Raw genomic sequence first — 17,935 nt, 5'->3', positions numbered from 1 at the left:
ATTTAAGATCAAGTTTTGTCGATTACTGTGTAAATATATGAGCTTCAGTTACAACGAATTATACTAATTCTAATTGGAAAAAAAAAAAAAAATTTTGAGTAACTTTTATATTAATTGCTCAGTGCTCTATGTAATGCTCAACGATTGGCTTAGCGCAGATTTTTGCTTGGCTTTGAATCAAACGGCTCAACGGCTCAAGGAGTCAAAGCATTATAGATTTTGGAACAAGCAGTGATTGGGCAATGCGACAAAACTTGTATCAGTAGTTGAAAAAGACCAAAGGGCTCCATGTACAAAAGACAAGAGGGAACCCGGAGTACTGGAATCGTTAGCCAGCAGCGGCTCATGTCAGTTAACTGCAGAAAAAATGTTATTCTTGCTTTGTGGAATTCACATGGAACATCGCGATCGAACGCCGACAAACTCAAGCCAAACGAAGGTTTTTTTTCGCAGTCAGGCACAATCTTTAAAGGGCATAGCAGCGGGTAGGGCTTAGAATCAAATCCCCAAACAAATTTGAGCCCACCACGACGAATTCATTCGTATTTAGTGCGCAAATGCATTCGACTCGGTGTTTATATAGCGTGGTAGATTGATTGGCGGTGGGATTTGACCGGGGAAGGACGTCGGCTCTCTGCAGCAGCGTCGCGGCAAAAATATTTTACCTGTGACGATCAGGCAGGCTTAGGATGATATTACAATTGTTTCTATCACCTGCAGATCCAAAATACGACGGAGGCGCAATTCCCTAATTATAGCATCAATGTCCTTTCCGCCAGACCTTTGGAATGCTTTGGAATGAGCTTTGCATACTAAGGATTGTTGAATCGATGTCTTCACTACGGAGTCGAATCTTCTTTTAAGTCACAGCTTTAAGAATTGCAGCTAAAATCTGGGGTCACCCCCAACTTTACGAGCGTGAATGAAGGGTCCCGGCAAAGCAGTGCAAAATCATAAAGTGAATGTCTTTTCTGTGCCTGATATTAGAAGGTTTCGTAGCCAAGGTTGTGGCGCCTTTGGGTAGGTACTGAGTGCTGCTTGCCTGGTCGAGACGAGAAGCAATGTTGCAGCGGGTACAGTGGGCAAGAGGTGGGTGTGGCAAGTGAAGACGGACCCTGAGGCTGACCCCATCATTTTTGTATATAGTAGTAATTCAGTTTCAGATCTCAAAACCTTTAGTTTAAATTTGTATTTTTTTGAATTTAAATTTATGCAGTCTAGAATTTCGTTGAGTTTAATATTTTTTCTTATGGTAGGCAATTGGCAGCGTTGCTGATCCCGAGCGACAGCAACCCGAAGGCAGCAACATCCATGCGGCTCACTCGATATGAGCCGCAGAGCCACAGGTTAACGCCGTCTTCCGCACGCGGCATCTGGCATCAACATACTAACTACAAACACATCCGGTTCTCTGCTGCTGGGCTGGGCATCTGACAAACGCAAAACCAAAAGCAAAAAAGCTGCAGCAATCAGAATATGTACAAGCTACCTGCACCTCCTGTCTGAAAAAAAATTGTGAACCGCACCGCACCTCCTTGAGCCAAGACTGATTCTCTTCCATTAATTATTAAATGCATTATCTTCACTTTGACATTGTCACATTATATTGGATCTAATTGACGCATGCCTTGAGAACGAGCATTCAAAAATGGTATGATAGCATGAGTGTTTCGCGCCGCATCTCTGTCCGTAATATATAAAAGTGCCGGAAAATATTGGACGATCTTAACTGAAAGACTAGTGGCTTCTTTTGCATCGCCCCAATTTAATCAAGTGGCTGCTTAGTCTAAGTGGGGAGTTGATGACGTCATGCTCATTCACGCATCCCTCAGATTATGCAATGTAATGGCCCCTGAAAATTGACCCTAGCCCATAGGCACTGATGAAGTGCTTAGGGCATAACTACGCAAAACTGTTGCTACCTGGAACTATCTGACAAGTGTCATTAGACAAGCCCGTTGCCATATTTGCCGCGAAGTGTCATCTGCCTGTCTGTCGGGGAACCTTGAGCATATTATTACCTTTGTTTTCCAACACAGCTGTAGGGACCAAGTAGTAGCATTATTTACGACAACGTTTCTACGCGTGCTTCAACGCTTTGATTGAGAGGCGCAGGATTTACTCACGGTGCTCAGCTTAAATATGCGTCTCGCCGTGTACGGCGCTGTAAGTATCTCCATTAGTTAGATTCGAAGTAGCTGTTGGTGAGCCAGATTGGCTCGGTACTCTTGTATTTGGCAAGCATTAAATTATTTAAGGATCTCAATTATTTGGTATTAGATAATGTTGGATTCTAATATTGTCGAGCTCATCGTACTTGCTGTTGTTGCTGACATTACGCCTTTTAGACCAGCACCGTCCTCGCGACCGCGGTCGTATTGTCCGCCTTCCAGCGGCGGCCGAATTTCTATTCCGCATGTGTTTATCTTGCACAAAGCAATGCCTGTCTAATGGTACGCTTTTTTATATTCCTGGGAGCTACCAATCACAACGGGGATGAAATCAGAAAGCTAACACGTGAACAACAGGTCCTGGCCAACACAGGCATCTTCATCGCCGTACTCCTCGGCCGCATTGTACAAGCAATCCTGTTTGGATCGCTTCGAGTAATCGAGGTCGAACATTTGTACGAGAAAACATGGTATGCCGTTACGGAGACTTGTCTCGCCATGACCATATTTCGCGATGAGTTCGATGCACGGTTTCTAATAATGTTTACGACCCTGCTGTTTTTGAAGATATTCCACTGGCTTGCATCTGATCGAGTTGAATACGTTAGTGGAATGGGATGTGTACAATCTGTGTGGACTATGAGCTGATTTGAAATAGATGGAGCAAACCGCGCCTGCGTCACCGACGGTCTTTCACGTGCGCGTTACGGTTACTCTGACACTGCTCAATTTGGTGGACATTACTCTTATCAGATATGCGTTGGATGATATCTTGACACGCGGTCCCAGTATGATGGTGATGTTCGCATTTGAGTTCGCCATCCTGGTCACGACTGCGATGGCCACGGCTGGACGTTACATCCTGAGTCTAATCGAACTTCGAATCGTGGCTCGCAGCAATGACGAAATAGACGGCTGGGAACGCAAGGGCGAGTTCATGTTCTACCTCGACCTTGTAACCGACTTTGTCAAGCTGTTTATCTACATGGGGTTCTTCTTGCTGATTCTGACGGTCTACGGCCTGCCGCTCCATATCATCCGCGACGTGTATCTCACCATGCGCTCATTCATGACCCGCATACGCGATTTCCTGCGGTACAGACAGGCCACCTCCCAGATGAACAATCGATATCCGGATGCCACAGAGGAAGAAGTCGCCCGTGAATCGACATGCATAATATGTCGCGAAGAGATGATCGTCCCCGTCAGCGTGCCCGACCAACCGTCCACGCAGCCGGAACGCATGCGGCCAAAGAAACTACCATGCGGCCATGTTCTGCATTTTGGTTGTTTGAGAAGCTGGCTAGAGCGACAACAGAGGTGTCCAACTTGTCGGCGGCCTGTGCTAGAAACCCCGAATCGGCCCCAGCCACAACCATTACCACCCCGCCAACAACAGCAGCCTCAGCAAGGTGCGCCTGTTCCGGGCCCGGGTCTTCCACACAATGTACAGGCCACCGTGCCTAATTCACCTCACGCAAGTGGATCTGCGCAACCAACCGCGCATCGGACATCTGAGCAGCTACCGCATGTAATGACACCAGAGCAAGGTTTTTTCCATCCCGCGCCGCAACAAGCTGGTCAGCAACAACCTGTCGCGTTACCACCAGGTTTCCAGCTGCCACAAGGCTGGGCTATACTTCCGCTCCGCCAGTTCGCGAACGGCCTCCAGCAGATTCAGATACGAGACAACGTGTGGGTCACGCTAGCGACTGTGCAGTATGTCATGCCGCTGGGTAACGGCGTGTTGGCTGTGCCACCTGCTGATCCACTCGCCAGTTTCGGAACTCCTACTGCTTCTACTGTACCATCTGCCACTCCTGCTACATCGTCGTCCCCGTCCTCACAGCCCGTCCAATCACAGAACGCAGAAACAGCGACAGACAATGTCGCCGGATCCTCGTCACCTCCTCCCGCAACAACAACATCAACAACACAAACGACGCCCCCGCAATCGGAATCGCAATCGCCGCCGCCTGCAAATACGTCCACAACTCCGCAGGATCCGTTCAGAGACCAATAATCGTTTGCTCTGTATATATCGCACTTTGTTTGTTTCACAAAAAAATTTGCTCGTCGTCGTCACGAAGCAGTTGTCTATTTATAATGATGTAGGTTTTTTTTTGGGATTGGGACATGTGACATTTAATGGTAGACAATATCAATAAAACTGCGATACACTATGACATTCGGGCAGTGCACACTCCCATAGATATACTATATAATCGGTTCAATAAAAAAATGACAAATTTCCATTTATGCATATACGTTTTTTCGCTTTCAAGTCAAATTAATTCAAAAAACACAAGTAATGACAAACATGCTCAAAAAAAAAAACCAAGCAGCGACAAACATGCTCAAGAACACAAGTAACATGCTCAACAAAAAGAATAACATTCACATATTACTTAATTTCCTTCCAAGCATTCCAGCCTTGAGGTAATGATACTTTGATCGGTCTAAAAAGTCCCGTTGCGCTTCCCCACCATACAAATGCATATCAACGACCTAAAGGGGCAAGAATATACCCATTTTATGTAATACAACGATCTAGGTTTTTTTTGGTGCAATAAGACGGATTTTACTCCTTCCCGATTACAGACGGCGCAGCAGAAGAAGAGGCTTCGTCAGAACCGATCAAGCCGCCCTGCTTGCACAGAGAATAGAACATCGAATTCGGGTTCGCAAGTAAATTCTCCGGACTATCAAATTCAGCGACCTTACCCCCCGACAAGACGACGATTTTGTCGCTGTCGATAATCGTGTTAAGTCGGTGCGCGATAGTAAGAATCGTGCGGTCTTTGAATTCCTTCCGGATCGTTTCTTGCAGGATTTGATCGGTCTCCACGTCCACCGCCGCTGTCGCCTCGTCCAGCACGAGAATCTTGGATGGCGTCAGAAGAGCTCGGGCAAGTGACATCAGTTGGCGCTGGCCAACTGATAAGTTCGAGCCGCCTTCAGCCACACGCGCGCCCAATCCGCCGTCCATCTTGGAAACATGTTCCTTCAAGTGTGAAAGCTCGAGGACTTCCCACAGCTCTGTATCATCGTGCGCGTTCGCGGGATCGAGATTGTCGCGAATAGTACCTTCGAACGCCTGCGAATCCTGCGGAATGATCGCCAATCGGTGCCGCAGATCGCTCAGACCGATGGTCGACGTGTCCAGTGCGTCAATATCGATATGTCCCTCTACGGGCTCAATCATGCGGAACAATGCGAGCGTAAGTGAACTCTTACCCGCGCCGGTACGTCCCACAATGCCAACTTTCTCGCGTGGCTTGATGTGCAAGCTGATGTCTTTCAAAACAAGATCAAGACCCTGCCGGTACCGAGTAGAGTAATGCTCGAACACAAGCTCACCAGCTGTTGGCCACGCGGCAGGCGGTCGGCGGTTCGGAATGATGGCGGGGGCTTCGCTTGGCAGACGGGAATACTCCAGGATGCGCTCAACCGAGACCGTATTGACTTCCACTTCGACGGTCATACGGACGATCCATGAGAGTGACTGCGTAATCTGAAGAGCGTAACTCATGGCCAAACCGACTAAGCCCGCACGCACACGACCAGATGAGACGCTGATGATCGATAAGCCTGCGGCCGCGAAGATGATGACGGAGCCAATAAACTCAAGACGAACTGACAACCATCTGTTGGCGCTGATGGACGGGAAATACGCGCGGAGATTGTAGTCAACGTGGTGCTCGTTAACGTTGTTGAATCGGTCGATCTGGCGAAACGCACGGATAGTACTAAGACCGCTGAGCGATTCCTGGAAATGCGCATAAATCGGCGAACGCGAGACAGAGTCAAGACGCTTGAGCTCGCGCGACGTGCGGAGGTAGAAGCGTTGGTAGTACAGATACAGGACGGTCAATGGCAAGATCAGGACAATGAACGCCGGGGTCGTGAACGAGATAACAATCAAAGTAAAGCAGACACGGATCGTGTTGTTAAAGAACATGGAAAACACGCGCGTCAGCACTTCATCGACACGGTAAATATCAGTCGTGAAACGGTTGATGACACGGCCGATAGGAGTAGTATCAAAGAACGACATGGGACTTCGAACAACGGCCTCTGCCATCTGGTTGTGCAGCTTGCGGGCGGCCTGAATTGTGCAGAAGATGAATAACACAAGCGTGTAGCAAACCGTCAATGCAGAAGCGAATATACCAAAGAATAGGTACACGCCGAGATACATGCCTGTGTTAGGGTTTTCGCCCGCATCCGTGTTAACCTCGGACCAGTGCTCAAGCCAAACATTGCCCACTACATCTGGTTAGCCAAATCTTTCAACATTGACCAAAAAACAAAACTTACAAACTGAGACACCCTGAGATGTCACCAAGAGAACCATAAACGTAAGGACACCGAATAAATTCGCAGCCTTGGCGTATTCTTTATACACGTCCCATTTAACCTGACCTTGTTCACTATGCTCCTTGGCCTGACGCGATCGTTTCTGGCTCTCCTCGTCAACAACACGTGGACGCTTGATACTAGCAGTACTGGCGCGACGAAGAGTGCTGACACTACCACGACGACTCGGTTTCTTCAAGGCAGCCTCATCATCGGAAGACGCGCCACTCTCAACTGCAGTGAAGGAGCCCTCACTCCCTTCCTCTTCAGTGACTGCCTTCTTGCCGAATTCCTTGATCAAGTTGTAGATCTCTGATTTGGACGCCATGACATCCTCGTATATTCCCTGCTCAACGATTTCACCGTCACGCAACATGGTAATGCTGTTTGCCTGAGACAAGACGGTGATAGCATTGGTAGCAAGGATACGAGTCTTTGAAGCCAAGAGACCGTCAGGGCCCAAAACGTTGTCAATCAGATGACGGCCGACATGCTGGTCAACGGCAGAAAGAGGATCATCCAAAATATAAACATCTGCACGAGCATAAACTGCACGAGCCAAACTGAGACGAGCCTTCTGGCCACCTGAAAGCGAAATACCCTTCTCACCCACAAGCGTCTCGTCACCGTCAGGAAGCGCGGCAAAATCCTCAACCAAAGCACACGCCTTGACGGTCTTCTCGTAGAAATCAGCCTGGAAACGAGCACCGAACGTGATGTTCTCCTTGACAGTTGCGTTCATAATCCACGGGGCCTGGGCCGCATACGCTAGACGTCCGTGTACCACAACCGAACCGCGCTCTTTGAACAAATCACCAAGAACAGCTTGCATGAAACCCGACTTTCCGGATCCGACGCGGCCGACAATACAAGCCAATTCGCCCTTGCGAGCAACAAAATTGATGTCCTTCAGCGCAGGAGGATGACTTCCAGTCTCGTCCCACAAGAAAGTACCGTTTCGAATAACCACCGCCTCATCGCCCATTTTTGTAACTGCGTCTTTGCGCTCGACGGCGTCATCCTGAAGCTCGCTGGAAACGAAGAAGCCCTGGAGACGACTAGCCGCGACCGACGACTCAACAAGCTGAGTGATTGCCTGGGGGAACATAGCGAGCGGGAAAGTGAGCAAATTGAAGAGTGACAGCGCAGGAAAGACAATATCGGTACTAAGGGGAGTCGAAGACGTGTACACGAACAGACCAAACGTAGAGCACGAGACGAGAAATGGAGCGCACGCCCACAAGAAACTTGTGACTGCAGAGAAAATACCCATGACCTTCAAGTTCTCGAGTTCTAGATCGTTTCGCACGTGCGAAAGTTTGTCCATATATGGTTTCTCCCATCCATAAAGCTTCACACTCTTGATGTTGTTAAGAATTTCAGTGGTCAGACGAGTACGCAAGTCCTTGGTCTTCATCTGCGCCTTCTGCAAAGATCGTTGCTTGCGCGCAATAAAGCCATTAGTGGGAATCATAACAACCATGACAAAAACGCCAGCCCACATGCTGTTACCAAGCAATCCGTACAAACTGTACAAGCAGAGGAAGATCTGGAATGGACCAGACCATAGCACCTGGCCGTTCTGAGTGATATCCTGGAGACGCTGAGCATCAACCGACATAAGGTTGACAATGTCACCAGTTGACTTTTGCGACCTTGCCTCGCCTGAGAGAACGACAGCCTTACGATAGATAGATGACGTAAGAGCAGACTTGACCTGCATACCAACGGTCATTGCACGCTGGAAATGTTGATGCTGGCACGCCGTCTGAGCGATAGAGACGACGAACATGCCAAAGGCAATGACAATACCACCAGTGAATGGTTCGGGTTCGTCCGTCATGAAGGAATTGATAAACAGAATCAAGCGCCTTAGCAACCGAGGCTGCGTAAACGCCAAAACATCATTACCGACCTTGAAAGCCATGGCCACAAAGTATGTGCTACCGAATGCACGTGCGAGAGCCCACACCATAGACGGCTTCTTCGTTTTCTTTTCCTTAACCCAATACTTTTCGAAAAGAATGCGGCATTCACCGGTCTTGTCACCTTTGGCAAGTCCAGGAAGATCTTCCTCGGTCAAGTAGGTTTCATATCCAAGCTTCATCATCTGCGTCATCCATGAGAACGTCAGACGCGAGAAAATATTGGCACGGTCCAATGGCGACTCATCCATCTCATCAATAAGTGCTTCGTATGTCGAACGTGCCTTGGGAACGAATGTCTCCACTAGATGCGCTTCATTAAAATTCAGCCACACACAGATTTCAATCGCTATACTTACAAACAAAAACACAGATGGAAATAATGAAAGAAAATCCGAACGTAGAAATGAATCCTGGATTGTTAATGTGGGCCTCTCTATTGATGAATCCCACCAACCGAACGCCGTCGGTGAGAATGACAGAGAGCCAGTAGAAGAGCAAAACACCGTTGGCAACACGCGACCGGTTGTGCTCGAGGTGATGCAAGTACATTGCGACACATAATGCAAAGAAATTAAGGACTGTGGCGTAGAGCCTGACATCCATAAGAGCGTCGTCGTAGACATTGATCATCTGCTTGGCATAGCCGAGCGTCGTTATCGCAAGTAGACCAACGAGTACAAGCTTTGTGTAATAATGCCAGTTCTTGCGAGTCGGAACCGGCTTGACCTTAAAAAGCTGAGAAATCTGATAGCTGCCTAGAATGATGATAAAGAAAGACGTGAATTCAACGAGGACACCTTCGGAGAAGCATGGCGTGAAGTCGTAAAAGTTCTCGGATACGGGACCCCATCCTTCCTCGTTGCGGCAGAAACCCGAGACAGCAGGAGGGACTGTTGGGAAGTCTAGAACTCCCAAAGGATTGCGCGAGAAACTCGCGGTATGCATGGTCAACGTGCAATTGATGAAAGATGTATGCCCTGGGGGCGAAAAGGCGAGGGAAAAAAAAGGAGAGGATAGAGGGTAGAAAGGTGCGAGGCAGTGAGGCCAAGACGTGTCATCTGCAATGTTGTTGGCGAGTCTCTGGAGAGAACCCTTGCGAATATGGCATACGCGTCGCGCTTTAGCGCGGATGTGTTAAACCCGAAGCGGGTCGCGGCGATTGCGCTATCAGCAAGAGCCAAGCCGTCCGGGTTTTATTACATGTACATTTCGATAAAATTCTATTCATGTCCTCCGATTACAAGTCGGCGACAGATGGGACTTCTAATGGCTGTATTCTGACTCACCACCCTGCCAGGTGCTGGTTGATCTACCTGTGACTGGTTTCCAAGGAGAAGCGCTGTGTCATAGCAAACTTGGTATATCCATGTGAGCTTTCCAGCTTGCACAGCCACGATTTGTACAATTTTTTCTCTGTCATTTATTGATACTATGATCGTTATAATTATGCAGCACTAGTCTTTGCGACGAACTAGCAAACCGAGTCCGAGACTGGTCATTGATTGTCGTTTCGCCCAAGTGGCGACGGGCGGGCAAGCAAAAGTGGCGTAGCGCTTTGGCACCTGTGCACGGTGTCTCCTGACCCGCTGTAGCTGGCTGACCGGGTTTGATCGCTGATTTGAATGGACAATCGTCTGGCGATTTGTTCGGCTCTGCGAGCACGCATTAATAAGTTGTGCGCGTGAGCATTTTCGGTCCATGGTATTCACCATTGCTATGTAGAAAATTATGTGTCGCTGGCATGACTGTGTCATAGATAGTCTTTAGATTAGGTCTTAAGATAAGAGACGGAGAACCCGAACAAGTGCACCGTACCACACAATCAGGATAAGCCCGGCGAGCCGCAGTATTTCCCGACAACTCCGCCAGAACAGGCCCGTGCCTTCCTATCAAAAATAGTCGGCATCTAACTAATTACAAATCTCACAACGGCCCGTACCAGAGAATTCATCGCTAAAGATACCAGACGAATAACACAATTGGTTATGCAATGCTAACTACCTATTGGTTGCTTAGTACGGATGCCCAGCGGCACCGATGACCGTTGCTATCAGTGTACATGGCAATGTTTTGTGCCCTACCTCTCAAAGTATTATGTCCGTCGGGCTTCGGATTATCTCGAATAGACTCCTTAACTTTTTTTTCACTGCTATTCTGAAGCCGATGGTGATAACTGTACAGCTATTTCCCGATCTCGGTAACTGGCAGAAAGACATGCATACTATACACCTTTTTCCGGTCAGCATCTGACACATGCTTTCTGTGCTTGAGCCGTACTCGTCTAAAATATCGTATCCCCGGCAATCGGCTTCGCTAAACTGAACTCAATCCAGCATAACTACCCATATACCAAAGTTATTTTTTCCAATAGCTTGACAATTCGACCCAATTTCATGTCATAATCTCGATTCGTAATTAGCAAATGTATACTCCGTGCTCCATGCACATATACCTTCCAAGCAATATCCAAACACTATACAGTCAATACATCATATATATCTTATTCCTTCTTTTCTTCTTCGCTCCCCGTCACACAATTTTCGCTACTGCCGTGAAACACGGACGTCTTCACGTACATGTTGTATAACCGGTATCCCCATTGCAAGTAAAGTATCCCTAACGCGCTCCACATCCACGCCACACTCGCCATCACAACAGCAATGGTCAAACATCCAAGTAGAGCAAGCGCTATGAATCGTTAGTATTGTCATGTCACTGCAATATCTAATACAAAATGGGACACACTCGACCCTATAATGAACGCAAGGGACAAGCCTATTGCAGCAACCATAATGCCCACCACGACAATACTCACCACCGCAACAAACACGACTACTGGAATCACAGCAAACAAAGCCTGCAACGTCGCAAAAGCCTGCAAATCAATCAGCTTCCCTACAGCTACTGCAAAAGATTGTATTTTTGGAAGAACCCACTGCAAGCAACGGCTGCTGCGAACACATCTTCGCATATTTCGCCGCAAAGTCAAGAGCTTTTTCACTCAAATCAAGCACGATAACCTCCAATTGACTGTACGCACCGCTACCGGTCCCGGTCTCCGCAAAATGCTTATGAAACCCGTCCCTAATGAACTCCAACCGTTTAAACACACCGGATTTCTCGAGCTCCAAATCACTTGTTGACGAGCTCGTCGATTCCTCTGCCCCGAGACTGGCAAACGTCTGATCTATCCCCGCTACGCTTGTCGACCTTGTCAACGAAGGCGACGTAGGGCTAGATGACGACGGGGGTAATGAGAACGCCGAACCGAGTGTCGACGCTGAATACGTCGTCGTGACGTCGTCCCGTTCCTCTTCCTCATCTTCTGATCGGACTTTGATTTCCTCAGTAGTGTGTACTTCTGTTACTGATAAACGCGATTCTTTACTTGGCGACGTTGCCTCAACAAACGCCAACGAAGGCGGTGACGAGGGAGGGGTGGCCGGAGGAGAGGTCGTAAGTGACTGTTTTTGGTCTACCATTGTCCAAACAAGCCCAATTGATCTAAGTCTCCGAATAAGCAAAAGCGTCAATATGCAAGAAAGTAGACGTGCATGATATTGGGACTAAAGATATTGCTGGGGCGGTAGACGAATCTAGCAGATGTCGCGTCGATGCGAGTAACCGGTTTTATCAAGCTCCAGCACGTGCACGTCAATCTACGCAGCGTCGAAACTATGTACGAATTCACAATTCCAGTTGCTCCACACCACATATCAAGCGAAGTGTTATTTAAACAGACTATATTTATAAACAAATATATTCTTCTAACAGAAACATACATAACAATGTATGTATTAACCGAACAAACAAACAAACAAACAAACAAACAAACAAACAAACAAATATTAGCATCAACTCAAACAAGTTTAATATTACATCTTTTACATCAACGCGCTTCTGTTGCTTCCAACAGGATGCCCAACTTTTATGACGTGCCAGTAACAGCCAATCTAATAAACAGCATTAGTTATTTCCCCATAATGCATCAAATATAAACAAAACTACTTACTTCTGAAGATGGCCCATGAACGTTTGCAGACTGACATCGTCCGTCAGAACAACAGCCGATCCCACTGTCCCGCCATACGCCCCGCCACTCTGATGCGTCGTCGACGGGTTCAACTTAGACAATAAGAACCGAGCCTGCGAACCACCGGCATCGGTATCAATAAATCTCGGTAGCGGGAATCGGTCGAGTAAAAGCTCAGCAGCCTCATTTCGAGGCGCAGCAAGTAAGTCCCGGAAGCTCTGGTATTCCGCTTGGTCTTGATACCCAGCCTTGCGCCACTGCGCGATCGTTTCTCCGTGGAAAATGAGAATGTGGAAGAACGTGTCGAGCAATAGAATGTGATCGGGCTTGATCGATACCGAGTCAAGCAAGACCGGATGTGGCGGCTGGTCGAACGTGAACGAAATCAGCGTCGGCTGAATCATAATGAGAGAGTTCGTGACATCTTCTCGGTTCAACACGTGTCGGTAGAAAGCAGTCTCATCGGGAGAGTTGTTAAACACTTGCAAGAACTGACTTCGTCGAAGATGGAACATAAATTGTGGGTACAAACTGAAGTTCTGTGAGAGTCTAAATGAGCTTGGATCGTCTTTCCGATAATCCGCAAACTTCTGGCATAGTCGAATAAGCATTCTGTCCGTCCATCGCAACACATCGGGGCCGTCGTCAACCTCGGCCTTGAAAACAGCAATCCTTGCCATCAACACAGCCGCAGCTTCCTGGTCAAACGATTGCGCAATACCAGGGTCGCCACCAGCAGTAAGATTTCTCGCCAGTGTAGTAACGCGCAAATGATATGTCCCAGACGAGTGCTGATAGAAAGTCAAGTACTGGATCAAACCCCGCTGTGGAGTCTGAGGCACGGCAGGGGTGCCCTGAGTAACAACCTCGAAATATGTACCATACGAGCTGTTAGGTGTTATACCGCACATCTTCCAGGCGCAAGTGTTACCAATACCAATCTCAGTTTCACCAACCGATGCGGACTTCTTGTTCATGGACACAGCATGGCCAATCAAGCCCGAAACCTTTAATTCCTTCGTGGTCAGTACTTCCAGAGTAGCATTGAAGCCCATCTGCAAATAACCAAGCGAATCCTTGTTGAAAACCCTCTGGAAACTCTGCTTGAAAATCGAGGTGGTGAAGGCATCGGTAAGGATCATAGTACCACCAGTCATGTTAGGCAAGGATTTCATTTCGAGCATACCAATCTGATCATAGCAGCCTGCATATATATCAACAACGTGGCCGTTGGTGGAAGCACGCTTAGCCAAGCCCTCGTAAAATTTGACAGCCTTCTTGTAGTGCTTCGCATTGTCTCTCTCAATATCGTGATGCGACCGAATAGCTTCTCTGAGTTCAGGTCCAACCACCATGCCAGGACCCTCGGTACCAGGACCACCAGCAAAAAGCATGATGCGCGAGCCTGTGTTCGGGAACGATGTCTCCAACAAGCCAATAGCAACCGCCAATGCTACACCAGTACACCTTAGAGGTCTTTTATCGTTCGCAACTGGCCAGGGATCAGACTGCAACTGTTCAAGAATATTGGTCAACTGGAACTCGCATTGCTGAAGAGGAAGCAAGAATCTAACTCGAATTAATGCCTGCTATAAACTTCTAACTTATGCATGTCATGATACCTCGCAGCCGCACCAAATGTCTGCGGAGCAGGACGGCCGGGAGCGACGGGTTGCTGAGGACGAAGGTTAGGAGCCAAAAGACCGAGCATCTCCTGTACCTGCTTGGCAGTATACTCCTTATTGCCGCGGAACACGTAAGATTTTGCACATTCAGCGTAGCCGAGTTCGTGGACATGAGCCTATGTTCAATGTTAAGACTCCCATCCCTCAGAATAAACTCAAACATATGTCATACGGTAGTGCCGAAAGTAACAAGGCCGACAAGCGCGGTAGGAGGCAACAAGCTCAAGCTGACGATAATCGAGTCCTTGAGAGCCTGGAGGTTCTCCTCAGTCTGACAGGTATCGACGACGAAGACAAAAATTGGAGGAGATTGAACAGGGCGGGCCAAAACGTATTCGATGGTAGTGCTCTTAGGAAGAAGCTCGTGGGGAAGCGACTGCGGGGAGATATCCTTGTAGTGCGCTGGAAGCTGGTTTCGAGAGAGACAAAACGGGCCTGTTACGCATCATCCAATCAGCCATTTGTTTTTTCAATCCGTAATCCAAACTCAGGATACTTACAGATCCAAAGTTTTGCGCGAATATCCAATTGACTACGTGATGGTGTGTGAGCGTCAAATGAGTCTGCATCGAAGGCAACTACACGTACCAATATGGATTCAACACCGCTCTGCACGGCGCTCGGCACGTTACCGGTTCATACTGCAGCATGGGCAGATCTGGACGCTCCTTGATAGGAGTATACAGGGCTGCAATTGGGACAACAGTACGTGATGCCTCCAATCTCGTAGATGGGAACACGTTCCAGCTGAACCGGACACCATCGAGCTCCTCGATTTCCTCGAAATCCTACCCTCCAATGAGCATCACAAATACAATTCCGCTGAAATCAATCATACCATCTTATCCACTGAGCAAAGACCGAGAACGATTCAAGATCACCAAAGGAAATGCCTGCGCCCTGGCGATGCGGCGATAAGTGAAGATCCAAAGACGGAATAGGAACGAAAATGGTGGTCGAGCGTGCTCTGCGTTACTTCGATCAACAAGGGCGGAACGAACACTCTGGCCACTAAAGCTGGGTCGTTATGGCGCGGCTAGCATTGAGTTTTGTGCTAGGCACAGTCACACATTAATAGAGTTTCAAATTTTTTAACTGCTTCGAAAATTTCTGCACGATAATAAGTGACGATTAAACCTAAACTTCTCGCAACATGCGCGCCTTGATAAAAGTGCTAAATTGCCACATATGATACTCAACAGACTAAGGTATTCGTGAATATTTCATCTGGCGGATCTCTCAAGTTCCCTCTAAACTACAAAGTCATTGCAAAGGCATTAATTAGTCTCATGTATACGGATTGATAATAGGCATAGCAAGTATTCCACGTTATCGCTGTACCAGCAAGAATTTCAGCAAAAAAGCACGTGCGAATTAAATACATAACCGAGACCTTGAGCATCTAGGGTCACCGTCCTTGTCTACAATACGTGCGAACACTCACTGTCAAGTAGCTTCCGTTTGGTGCCACGGCGGTGCTCGGCACCTTGCATTTCTACATCGAAATCGTTCGACAGACTATTGCCGGCCACATGCTGCTTTATTGGAGACTGCCAATCTTTAATGAGCTTTGTCTCGTAGATAGCAATAAGATCGGACATATGTGCTCCTATCCACGGATGCATAAAGCATTGCTGAACAGAGAATCTCTCCTTGGGATTTACGCAAATTAGTCTTTTAACCAAGTCCTTTGCTATAAAACATGTGTTAACAAGACATCATATACGCATAGCACTCAAGGATTCCTATATACCAGAACGGCTAATATTAGCCCATGCAGCTCCATTCAGATTTAGACGGCATTCCCTAGCGTTGCGTGCTATATGCGTTGCATTCTCGGTGGAGTCGTAAAATGGTGAGATGCCTAACAAAAATAATGAAATTCGTATCACCAATCGAAATGTTCATAATTTGCACAAAATACCCGACAAAAGAATGTGAAGGACGATTCCTAAACTCCACAGGTCGCATTTCAAGTCATACCCAGAGCGGTAGTTCTTTTGACGCAAAGAATCGGCAAATCCGACCTCCGGAGCCGAAAATTCCGGAGTGCCAACAACCGTGGTCATTCTCCTGCTTCCTACGACATACTTCGAAATGCCAAAATCGACCAGTACTATCCGCGAGCCTGGTGTCTGTGCAAGGAGCAGAATATTGTCGAGCTATCGAGGCAGGTCGCGTCAGTATGGAAGAAATTTGAAATACCCAGCAACTAATGTACCTTCAGGTCTCGGTGAGCCACGTTTTTGCTATGGAGGTACTCGAGCGCCTTCAGGATCTGGAACACTATGACCAGAGCCTCTGCTTCTGGAACCGGTCCCAACGTTTCGCCTTTAATCAGATAGCTAAATAGATCACCGCCGGTAATCCTGCAACCAGTTAGGATCACTCTACAGTATCAACACAAAGTCGTAAACGCACAGATCCTCGAAAATATATCTAATTCAGCTATTGGTTAGCACGAGTCTGTTTGCGATATGAATTTTCACCTCGCTACATTCTGTTTCCGATAATAAAAGTATCATGCACAGAAACGACATTTGGCTAGATCATTAGTTGCAATGTTAATCAGATATCCAATATTGTATGCCGCCTTACGTGACAAAGGCTTTCCAAAATAGCAACTTCCGTTCGCGCCTTCGACATCCGTGAAACGTTGCCGCCGGTCTCAATAACCTTGCAGGCCAGTTGTCTGGAACTTTGCTTATTAGTAGCTAAATATACTCTACCGAATGTCCCTTTGCCGATAACTCGTTGCGAAATTGCATAGTTTGCCATGATCTTAAGTGCTGCGTTAGAGTCTCGAGCCAATCAAAGAATATCTAAGCTCAAATACTCCGCGATCGGTCTCAAGGACGGGATCATAGAACAACTTTTCGTTACTTTGATGAAACGTGAAAGAGCACGCATGACGGATCTCTACAAGACAATTAATATGACTATGTTCTTAACCCTAACAAGAGGGGCCACCGTACCGATCAAATCGCAATCGGACAATAACACTCGCTGCCCCTTGCCGATTGTTTTCCCATTCAGAAATGTTCCGTTTCTGCTACGATCCCAGCAGTACACCAAAGGAACGCTCGCTTCGTCAAACACAACTATGTAGATCGTGAAATGCTCATTGCTCACTGCAGAGTGAGTGACGACTTCATTGCTAGATGGCTGCCATTTAGCTACGGTGAGTTCGAGACAACTTAGCTTCCATTTACCATGTGACATTTCTTCCGACGGTGAATTGCAGTCCACGATAGATGGGAAGAACTACTAGAGTATTAACCGTCGATGATTTGCATCAGACTCTCAGAAGTAGAATACTCTTCTCTTGGTTTTTGGTGCGCATGAGCAAGGTCGCAACTCGACCATCTCGCTCAGAAGACGCCGCAATCGAAGCGTTCGACGGCTGCAAACGAATATTAGCGTGTGCTGAAACATTATGGATGGAACAAGCTTACGAGTTCATCCACTTGCATCAGTGCTTGGGTAGATTGTTGCGATGATTTCTTCATCGATTCGTCAATATAATTCGTCAGCATCTGAGGCAGTGTTTTGTCATTCAAGCTGAGTTCGCTAAACAAATACAGCATAATATGATCCCCGATAGATAATTTCGGGATGGACTTCTGCAATTTCAAGCCTTGAGGCAGCGAAAATGTCTAGGCACTACTGTTGATAAACAGACAGAAAGACGCGCCTCGCGTCGCGTTTGCGGTCTGGGTTGGGGCTTTCAATCTTTTGTCCAAGATGGTACGCGTCCGC

At 47.5% G+C, this 17,935-nt stretch overlaps 5 protein-coding genes across 5 annotated transcripts; 1 reads left to right on the top strand and 4 right to left on the bottom strand.

Moving 5' to 3' along the window:
• Nucleotides 1-1,967: 1,967 nt before the first annotated feature.
• Nucleotides 1,968-4,430, top strand: V1513DRAFT_438487 (uncharacterized protein). Its single transcript, XM_066897065.1, has 3 exons — nucleotides 1,968-2,453; nucleotides 2,529-2,774; nucleotides 2,830-4,430. The coding sequence occupies exons 1-3, from the start codon at nucleotides 2,451-2,453 to the stop codon at nucleotides 4,192-4,194; spliced, it is 1,614 nt and encodes a 537-aa protein (XP_066755671.1). The 5' UTR covers nucleotides 1,968-2,450; the 3' UTR covers nucleotides 4,195-4,430.
• V1513DRAFT_395250 (P-loop containing nucleoside triphosphate hydrolase protein) lies at nucleotides 4,317-9,553 on the bottom strand. The gene is made up of 3 exons (XM_066895359.1): nucleotides 8,815-9,553; nucleotides 6,492-8,759; nucleotides 4,317-6,440 (listed from the first exon to the last, which is right to left on the bottom strand). The coding sequence occupies exons 1-3, from the start codon at nucleotides 9,401-9,403 to the stop codon at nucleotides 4,753-4,755; spliced, it is 4,545 nt and encodes a 1,514-aa protein (XP_066755670.1). The 5' UTR covers nucleotides 9,404-9,553; the 3' UTR covers nucleotides 4,317-4,752.
• Nucleotides 9,554-10,958: 1,405 nt separating this feature from the next.
• V1513DRAFT_374270 (uncharacterized protein) lies at nucleotides 10,959-11,940 on the bottom strand (the record flags this gene model as incomplete). The annotated part of the gene is made up of 3 exons (XM_066894845.1): nucleotides 10,959-11,146; nucleotides 11,204-11,333; nucleotides 11,395-11,940. The coding sequence occupies 3 exons, from the start codon at nucleotides 11,938-11,940 to the stop codon at nucleotides 10,959-10,961; spliced, it is 864 nt and encodes a 287-aa protein (XP_066755669.1).
• A 244-nt stretch (nucleotides 11,941-12,184) lies between these two features.
• Nucleotides 12,185-15,211, bottom strand: V1513DRAFT_438476 (uncharacterized protein). The gene is made up of 6 exons (XM_066897064.1): nucleotides 15,015-15,211; nucleotides 14,765-14,964; nucleotides 14,677-14,708; nucleotides 14,349-14,611; nucleotides 14,114-14,292; nucleotides 12,185-14,060 (listed from the first exon to the last, which is right to left on the bottom strand). Exons 1-6 carry the CDS (start codon nucleotides 15,015-15,017, stop codon nucleotides 12,467-12,469), a joined length of 2,271 nt encoding a protein of 756 aa, XP_066755668.1. The 5' UTR covers nucleotides 15,018-15,211; the 3' UTR covers nucleotides 12,185-12,466.
• Nucleotides 15,212-17,918, bottom strand: V1513DRAFT_395244 (kinase-like domain-containing protein). The gene is made up of 12 exons (XM_066895358.1): nucleotides 17,632-17,918; nucleotides 17,495-17,579; nucleotides 17,389-17,440; nucleotides 17,152-17,333; nucleotides 17,013-17,095; nucleotides 16,775-16,957; nucleotides 16,674-16,720; nucleotides 16,598-16,615; nucleotides 16,398-16,545; nucleotides 16,101-16,338; nucleotides 15,930-16,040; nucleotides 15,212-15,869 (listed from the first exon to the last, which is right to left on the bottom strand). The coding sequence occupies exons 1-12, from the start codon at nucleotides 17,761-17,763 to the stop codon at nucleotides 15,598-15,600; spliced, it is 1,551 nt and encodes a 516-aa protein (XP_066755667.1). The 5' UTR covers nucleotides 17,764-17,918; the 3' UTR covers nucleotides 15,212-15,597.
• Between the last annotated feature and the right edge of the window lie 17 nt (nucleotides 17,919-17,935).

The sequence above is a fragment of the Lipomyces chichibuensis genome, assembly GCF_038497645.1.
Source record: "Lipomyces chichibuensis strain CBS 12929 unplaced genomic scaffold V1513scaffold_4, whole genome shotgun sequence".
NCBI lineage: Eukaryota > Fungi > Ascomycota > Lipomycetes > Lipomycetales > Lipomycetaceae > Lipomyces > Lipomyces chichibuensis.
Note: the sequence above shows the minus strand (reverse complement) of the source record. Positions and strands in the feature narration are given on the sequence as shown.

Bases quoted from the DNA above. Each gene is read 5' to 3' on its own strand.
- V1513DRAFT_438487 (XM_066897065.1), top strand. The intron at 2,775-2,829 runs GTTAGTGGAATG...GATTTGAAATAG, and splicing joins CATCTGATCGAGTTGAATAC to ATGGAGCAAACCGCGCCTGC.
- V1513DRAFT_395250 (XM_066895359.1), bottom strand. From the start codon at position 9,403: ATGCATACCGCGAGTTTCTCGCGCAATCCTTTGGGAGTTCTAGACTTC. The intron at 8,760-8,814 runs GTAAGTATAGCG...AAGCGCATCTAG, and splicing joins TTCCATCTGTGTTTTTGTTT to TGGAGACATTCGTTCCCAAG. The intron at 6,441-6,491 runs GTAAGTTTTGTT...AACCAGATGTAG, and splicing joins ATCTCAGGGTGTCTCAGTTT to TGGGCAATGTTTGGCTTGAG.
- V1513DRAFT_438476 (XM_066897064.1), bottom strand. The intron at 14,709-14,764 runs GTACGTGTAGTT...ACCATCACGTAG, and splicing joins GCGGTGTTGAATCCATATTG to TCAATTGGATATTCGCGCAA. The intron at 14,061-14,113 runs GTATCATGACAT...AATTCGAGTTAG, and splicing joins ACATTTGGTGCGGCTGCGAG to ATTCTTGCTTCCTCTTCAGC.
- V1513DRAFT_395244 (XM_066895358.1), bottom strand. From the start codon at position 17,763: ATGCTGTATTTGTTTAGCGAACTCAGCTTGAATGACAAAACACTGCCT. The intron at 16,339-16,397 runs GTACATTAGTTG...CTGCCTCGATAG, and splicing joins TGGCTCACCGAGACCTGAAG to CTCGACAATATTCTGCTCCT. The intron at 15,870-15,929 runs GTATATAGGAAT...CATGTTTTATAG, and splicing joins GGCTAATATTAGCCGTTCTG to CAAAGGACTTGGTTAAAAGA.